The 7,500-nt window shown below is 43.7% G+C and overlaps 1 protein-coding gene across 1 annotated transcript in view; it reads left to right on the forward strand.

Annotated features, from left to right (window-relative positions):
- Positions 1-7,500, forward strand: part of LOC143294119 (calcitonin gene-related peptide type 1 receptor-like) — a 124,382-nt gene that overhangs the window by 67,057 nt on the left and 49,825 nt on the right. Inside the window, exon 9 of the mRNA XM_076605550.1 lies at positions 3,159-3,225. Coding sequence (XP_076461665.1) covers positions 3,159-3,225 — 67 coding nt within the window. The remainder of the gene's footprint in view (positions 1-3,158; positions 3,226-7,500) is intronic.

Below are 7,500 nucleotides of genomic sequence, written 5' to 3' on the forward strand. Positions count from 1 at the left end.
TGCCCAGTATTAAGAGATCTTAGAGAACAATTGATTCCACTTAAATACTGTCAACACCCTTGCTTGTTTAGACTTATCATGTTAATGTCATCAACAAATGAAAAGACTGTCAAGGAGTTCGCTCTATATCTGTATAAAGCACTCAAAAGGAGAAATGTATATGTTACATCATGAAGACTTTTGAATGTATGACTTTAGCATTTTACTGTATATCCCCCTTCAAAGGGGCTGTGGCCTATATGAATAAACCATCTCAATCTCAATCTCAATCTCTCTCTCTCTCTCTCTCTCTCTCTCTCTCTCTCTCTCTCTCTCTTTCTCTCCCTCTTTTTGTGTGTCTGTGTATTTTATTGCATTGTGGTTTTTGTTGTTGTCGTTGTTCCTAACTTTACGATGTTTCTTTTTTTTCGTTCTATCTTTTTGGCATGCTTTTTTTTCTTTTGTGTTAAGTTGGGTATGAGAAAAAAGTTACTTTCATGTTTTTGTGTTTTAGCTTTTTCTGTATTTCCTGAACATTTTTTTCTTTGTTATGTTTTTATTTGGTGGTGGTGGTGTGCGTGTGTGTGTGTGTGTGTGTGTGTGTGTGTGTGTGCGTGTGTGTGTGTGCGTGCGCGCGCGCGCACATGTATGTGTGTGTATGTATTTGTGTGTGTTTTCTGTTGCTTTTTTTTGTCAAGGCAGGATTAAGGCATTATGCGTTATTGATTCCCTAAAAAAAAAAACTAATGCACACTTTATGTATGATTTTGTCTGTGGAACATGTAACTTTCGAAGATAGTCACGCACTATTACGTCTCTGTCTCTTTCTCTGTCTCTCTCTCACTCTCTCTCTCTCTCTCTCTCTCTCTCTGTCTCTCTCTTTCTTTCTTTCTTTCTCTCTCTCTCTCTCTCTCTCTCTCTCTCTCTCTCTCTCTCTGTTTTCCTTCTCTTTCTCTCCTCTCTCGTACTCATTCTCTCTCTGTCTCGCACCCCCGCTCTCTCTCTCTTTCCCCCTCTCTTTCCCCTTCTTTCTTCTTTATTTTGTCTCTCTCCCTATGTCCCTCTCCCTCCCTCCCCCTCTCTGCTTCGTGTTTTTTGTATGTTTGGTTGGTTGGTTTTTGTTGTTGTTGTTGGGTTGGGGTTTTTTGGGGGTTTTTTTTTTGTTTTTTTTTGTTTTTTTGTGTGTGGTCATTTCCATCCTCATAATATTACGTTTGTATCAGGATTATGTACATTGTGCATGTTTAAATGTGCGTGTGAATGTCATGTCCTTAATTCTTTATTACATTGTGAATATTTTGAATCATTTTCATTTTCTCTTTGCCCTGAGGGATGGATGAAAAAAAGCACATGTATGCTTATTTCACTTCCCTCAATAAAAAAAAAAAATGCGTTCGTTCGCTCGTTCTCTCTCTCTCTCTCTCATCAGCTAAAAGGGCACCAACCGTTCTGGATCAGTGTGTGAAAACGATTTACCGTGCAGTCATGTGGGTTGTCACTGGACGCTGATGAGTCATCGTGCCGGTGTACACAATACATGCACGTTCCCCTGTTGAGTTTTACCCCCCCTGGTTAGCCCAGATCAACCAACAGGTGTATGCAGACTAGCCGGGGATAGAATTCAATTTGTCAGAACTGCTCCCCACCCGATCCTCTTGTAGGCGGATTTACACCGCCCCCACTTCCTCGATATTGATTTTGTGGGTCACTCTTGGCTGGTTTGAAATGACCACCTGTAGTTAAATTTGGCACAGTTAGAATGTATGTATGTATGTATGTATCTATCTATCTATCTATCTATCTCGCAGTCTCGTGGACCATGGGGGCACCACACATTTGGCAAGCAGCCTCCTCCATCCTTCGCGGTTGTCTGTCCCTCTAGAAGACTGTCTCACTCAGGGTTAAACCTGCGCACTCTGTTGGGGCTGTGTGTCTTTACTACCCAGCCACCAATGACCTCGAAAGGGTAGTGGAGGGGGGAGGGGGAAGAGAGCATTCGAAGCTAGGCTAGAATGACTCCTCTCCTTTTCACAATAGCTAGATTAATTAAACCCATTGAAAAGGGGTTAATTTCCAGCTTGACTAGCCACCAATGACCCCGAGGAGTAGGGGGATAGGGGATCTGGGGGGTGGGGGTGGGGGGGGTCATTTCAGGCTAAAGCTAGAATGACCAGTCTTCTTTTTTTCTAAATAGCTTTTTTTTCCAATCCGTAGACAGGGGAGTGAAGTGGGTGGGGGGGTGGGGGTGGGGTATTCCAGGCTAGCCCAGAATGTCCCTGCGGAGTGTGGGCTGGGGAGTGGAGAGGGGGGCACGGGGGGGGAGGAGGTGTTCGGGGGGGGGGGGGGGGGGGGGGGGGGGGCTTTGTGGCTAGCCCCAGAAAGAATAACCTCGAGGAGTGATGGGGTGGGGGATATTCGAAGCTAGCCCCCCCCCCCCCCCCGCACCCCTCCAACACCTCCCCCCCGCACCCCCGCACCCCCCCCCCCCACACACACCCCAAAAAAAAATCACCCCCGGGGGTAAAATCCATCAGGGTAGGGGTTGGAAGTTAGTGTGAGGCTGTGACTCCGACAGCATCCTGCAAATCAAACGCTTTGTTGCAGGACCGTGGTTACTTATTTACACTGTTGGTGTCTCTGGCTGGACGGAGTGATGGAGTGGGTAGATTGATGGGGAACGTTCGATTGTCACGTTTACTTTGCACGCACCTTGCGTGAGAAACCAGGGCGGAAAAGACCGGCACGCGCATATCTATATATATATATACATCACACACGCACGCACCCGCACACAAAAAAATCACATATACACGCACGAACACACACACACACACACACACACACACACACACACACATATATATATATATATATATATATATATATATATATACGCACAACCACACACACACACACACACACACACACACACACTTGTTCACTTATTAGATTTCGACGATTGTCAAGAAAACACGTCACAAATAATATGTGTTTTGTTCTTTTGTTGTGTTTGCTGACCCTTTTTTTTCGGGAGGGGGGCCGGGGGGTTAATGGTAATAAATGAAATCAGATGAAGTCAAGTCACACACACACACACACACACACACACACACACACACACACACACACATTTTTTTTTTATTGACCAAGTGATATATTGATTGATTGATTGATTTCAGGAGTGCCAGTCATACCGACCATTGTGTACGGTGTGGTACGAGCCACTGATGACGAGCTGGACAGAGAGTGAGTGACCGCCCTTCCTTCACTGTCTGCTGTGTCGTATTGGGTTGTTTTTCGTTGTTTTGTGCTGTGCTGTATTGTGTTGTGCTGTGCTGTGCTGTGCTGTGCTGTGTTGCGTTGTGTTGTGCTGTTCTGTGCTGTGCTGCGTTGTGTTGTGCTGTGCCGTGCTGTGCTGTGCTGCGTTGTGTTGTGCTGTGCTGTGCTGTGCTGTGCTGTGCTGTGTTGTGCTGTGCTGTGCTGTGCTGTGCTGTGCTGTGCTGTGCTGTGTTGCGTTGCGTTGTATTGTGTTGTGTTGTGCTGTGCTGTGTTGCGTTGTGTTGTGCTGTGCTGTGCTGCTGTGTTGTGTTATGTTGTGCTGGGCTTGACTTGGCTGTGTTGTGCTGTGCTGTGTTGTGCTGTGCTGTGCTGTGCTGTGCTGTGTTGTGCTGTGCTACGTTGCATTGTGTTGTGTTGTGCTATCCTGTGCTGCGTTGTGTTGTGCTGTGCTGTGCTGTGTTGTGCTGTGCTGTGCTGTGCTGTGCTGTGCTGTGTTGTGCCGTGCTGTGCTGTGCTGCGTTGTGTTGTATTGTGTTGTGTTGTGTTGCGCTGTGCTGTGCTGTGCTGTGCTGCGTTGTGTTGTGTTGTGTTGTGTTGCGGCGCGTCATGTGATGTTGAAGTGCATGCCAATGTACGCCCCCACACACACACACACACACCTGAGACAACAACACGACTTGAGCTAAGACTTATCATTTTTGATAAAAATGGCTTGGAGTCTGACACAGATTCTAAGCCCAAGTAAAAGTAATTCAAAGGGTTTTGTTGGGTTTTTTAATGAATCTTGGGAGGAAAAAAAAAACTTCCAGTCTGGACCGTTTTATCTCCGCTAAACGAAACGTCTGCGACCTTTAACGTTTGCTGTTTGTTTAATTAACATATCAACAGAGGCTTCTGTTCTCCCTGTCTCATAGCGAGAATTATTCTGGTTAATCTTGGGGCATTCACGCGATCTCGCAACATTTCATGCTTCTTCGGTCTTCACTTCAAACAGGATTTATCAGCAAATACCACTAAAAACAAACTCTGTCACATGAGAAAAAAGAGGCAGATTTGAGAGAGATAAAGAAAGAAAGAGAGAGAAAGAGGCATTGACAGAGAGACAGAGAAAGAGACAGTGAAACAGAGACAGAGAGAAATAAAAATAAACAGACTGACAGACAGAGACATAGAGAGGCAGAGAGAAAGACAGACTGACAGACGAATAATAATAATAACAATAACAATGAAAATGATGATAATCATCATAATCATAATCATAATATTATATTATTATTATTGTTGTTGTAATGATAATATAATGATAACAACAACAACAACGATCATTATGATGATGAAGATGATTATTATTATAATGAGAATTAGGATGATCATAATCATAATGATGATTATCATCAGAATAATAGTAATCATGATAATCATAATCAAAATGATTATGATCATATCATTATGATAGCAGTGTGCAACTGGTATAGCGCTTACCCTGCGATTTTGAGCGCATTCAACAAAACATGTGGTATGAATAAGACACATGAATATAATCTTTTCTTCATGTTAAGAAAAACTAGTACTTTGAAAACTGTGTAACATCACTAACAACTCTAACAACCTTTCCTCTTCGCTTTGAAATCGTATTATGCACATCTCCCAAAACCACCAACCGCTTCACAAGTATAGCTCCTCTTTATTAAATTTTCGAAGAGGATGGTGTGTGTGGCGGCGAGGGGGTGGGGGAGAGAGAAAAGAATGCTTTGCATGACGTACAGTGCTTGGTTTTGACCTGGTGTGTCTTCCAAAACGAGTCAGATTTCCGAGTGGAACACACACACCCAAACCCCTCCCCGAACCCCCCCACCCCCAGTGGATAAACGTTGCTGGTTTCGAGGACGTAACTCAATCCAGTGGTGGTTTCGGGCCAAACGCTTTTCACTTCGTTTTCTCGTCTGCAACTTTTGGGGACGAACGAGGTTAAAGGTGATCGAGGTCGATTGGAAATGACGTCATTGAACGAGTTCCGTTGCGGCTTTTCTTGGCACTAGAATCCCCCACCCCCACCCCACACCCCCCAACAGGCCTCTATTCCCCTTTAGCTCCCCGATGGTTCTATGTTCCCCACAATAGCTTCAGCTCTATGTACCCTACAATGGCATCAGCTCTATATTCTCTACACTAGTTTCAGTTCTACATTCCCCAAAATAGCCCCAGATCTGTATATCCCCACATTAGCTTCAGCTCAATGTACCCTACAATGGCATCAGCTAGCTCTATATTCTCTACACTAGTTTCAGTTCTACATTCCCCAAAATAGCCCCAGATCTGTATATCCCATTAGCTTCAGCTCGGTATTCCCACAAATAGCTTCTGCTCTCTATTGCGCACAGTAACGTCAGCTCTACATTTCCTATATTCGTTTAAACTCTATATACCCAACAACTCTACATTCTACACAATGGCTTCAGCTCTATATTCCCCACATAGCTTCAAGTTTATATTCCCCTCGTAGCCTCAGCTCTATATTCCTACAATAGCTCCAGCTCTATTTTCCCCGCATAGCTTCAACTCTACATTCCCCACAATAGCTTCAGATGCATATTCCCCACAATAATTTCAACTCTATATTCGCCACAATAGCTTCAGCTTTATATTCCCCACAATATCTTCATTCCATATTGCCCACAATAGCTTCAACCCTATATTACCCACAATAGCTTCAACTCTATATTTCATACATAGCTTCAGCTCTATATTCCCCGCATAGCTTCATCTCTAAATTCCCCACAATAGCTTTGTATTTCCCTCAACAACAATATCTTCATTCCACACTGCCCACAATAGCTTCAACTCAAATTACCCACAATAGCTTCAGTCCTATATTCCGTAGATAGCTTCAGCTCTATATTCCCACAATATCTTCATTCCATATTGCCCACAATAGCGCCAACTCTATATTCCCCATAATAGCTTCATCTCTAAATTCCCCACAATAGCTTTGTATTTCCAACAATAGCTTTATCTTTAGATTTCCCACCATGCTTTCAGCTCTGAATTCCCCACAATAGCTACAGTACTATATTCCCCACAATAGAGATAGCACTATATTCTCTACAGTAGCTTCTATTCTATATTCCCCACAATATATACATCCGGCCGTATGTTCCCAGAATAGCTACTGCTCTATTACTCCCCATACACAATAGCTTGAGCCATTCCACCCCCCCACCCCCCGCACACACACCCCACCCCCAACAATAGCTTCAGCTCTATACATGTACATTCATAGACACACGTAACAACACATATGCACACACATACATTCAAGCGTGCGTGCACACACACACACACACACACACACACACACACACACACACACACACACACACACACACACACACACAGACCAAGAGCAAGCTAGAAGGTTAGTACAGAGATAGAATGACAGGCGGACAAATAGATAAAACTCCTTTAAGGATGACAGTGGGTGTGATGATGGTGTTGTGTGAGATGAGAAGTGGTTATCGATGCTTTGAGCAGCTCAAGAAGGACACGTCTTTTTAATCACTTGAAATTGCTTTCCGTTTTGCTAATCTTCTTCAACGGCAAGGAAAATTAATAAACAGATACATACACAAACACTACGCGCTGGCACGCGCGCGCGCACACACACACACACACACACACACACACACACACACACACACACACACACACACACACACACACACACACACACACACACACACACACACACACACACACACACACACACACACACAAACAGGATAAAACTGAACACTTTTATGACTAAGTTCAGCAAAGATCTCAGATGCATATGTGGAGAACATATTTCTGGCAACCACGTAATATTCGAATGTCAGAATCTAAAATGTTTTTTTTGCCAGACTTCACCAAAAGTTCTTTTGAATGTGTCATTAACAATTTCAATATGTTATTTGTTATTACAGAAGCTTTGCTGCGTAGTCCTATAGGACATTTGTTATAGTTGTTATGGTTGTTTGATGTTGGTATTTATCACGTTTCCATTTTCTCTAGCGTTGTCTCTCCATATTCACCCTCCACATGTACACACACTTTTACCCCTCCCCCTCCCACAACCCCTACCCCCACGGTTTTGTTTTGTTTTGTTTTGTTTTTCGTCTAATATCACTGTAGTGGAAAGACGTTAAACTGAAGACAACACACACACACACACACACACACACACACACACACACACACACACAC

Source organism: Babylonia areolata, chromosome 19 (genome assembly GCF_041734735.1).
Source record: "Babylonia areolata isolate BAREFJ2019XMU chromosome 19, ASM4173473v1, whole genome shotgun sequence".
In the NCBI taxonomy this organism is placed as follows: Eukaryota; Metazoa; Mollusca; class Gastropoda; order Neogastropoda; family Buccinidae; genus Babylonia; species Babylonia areolata.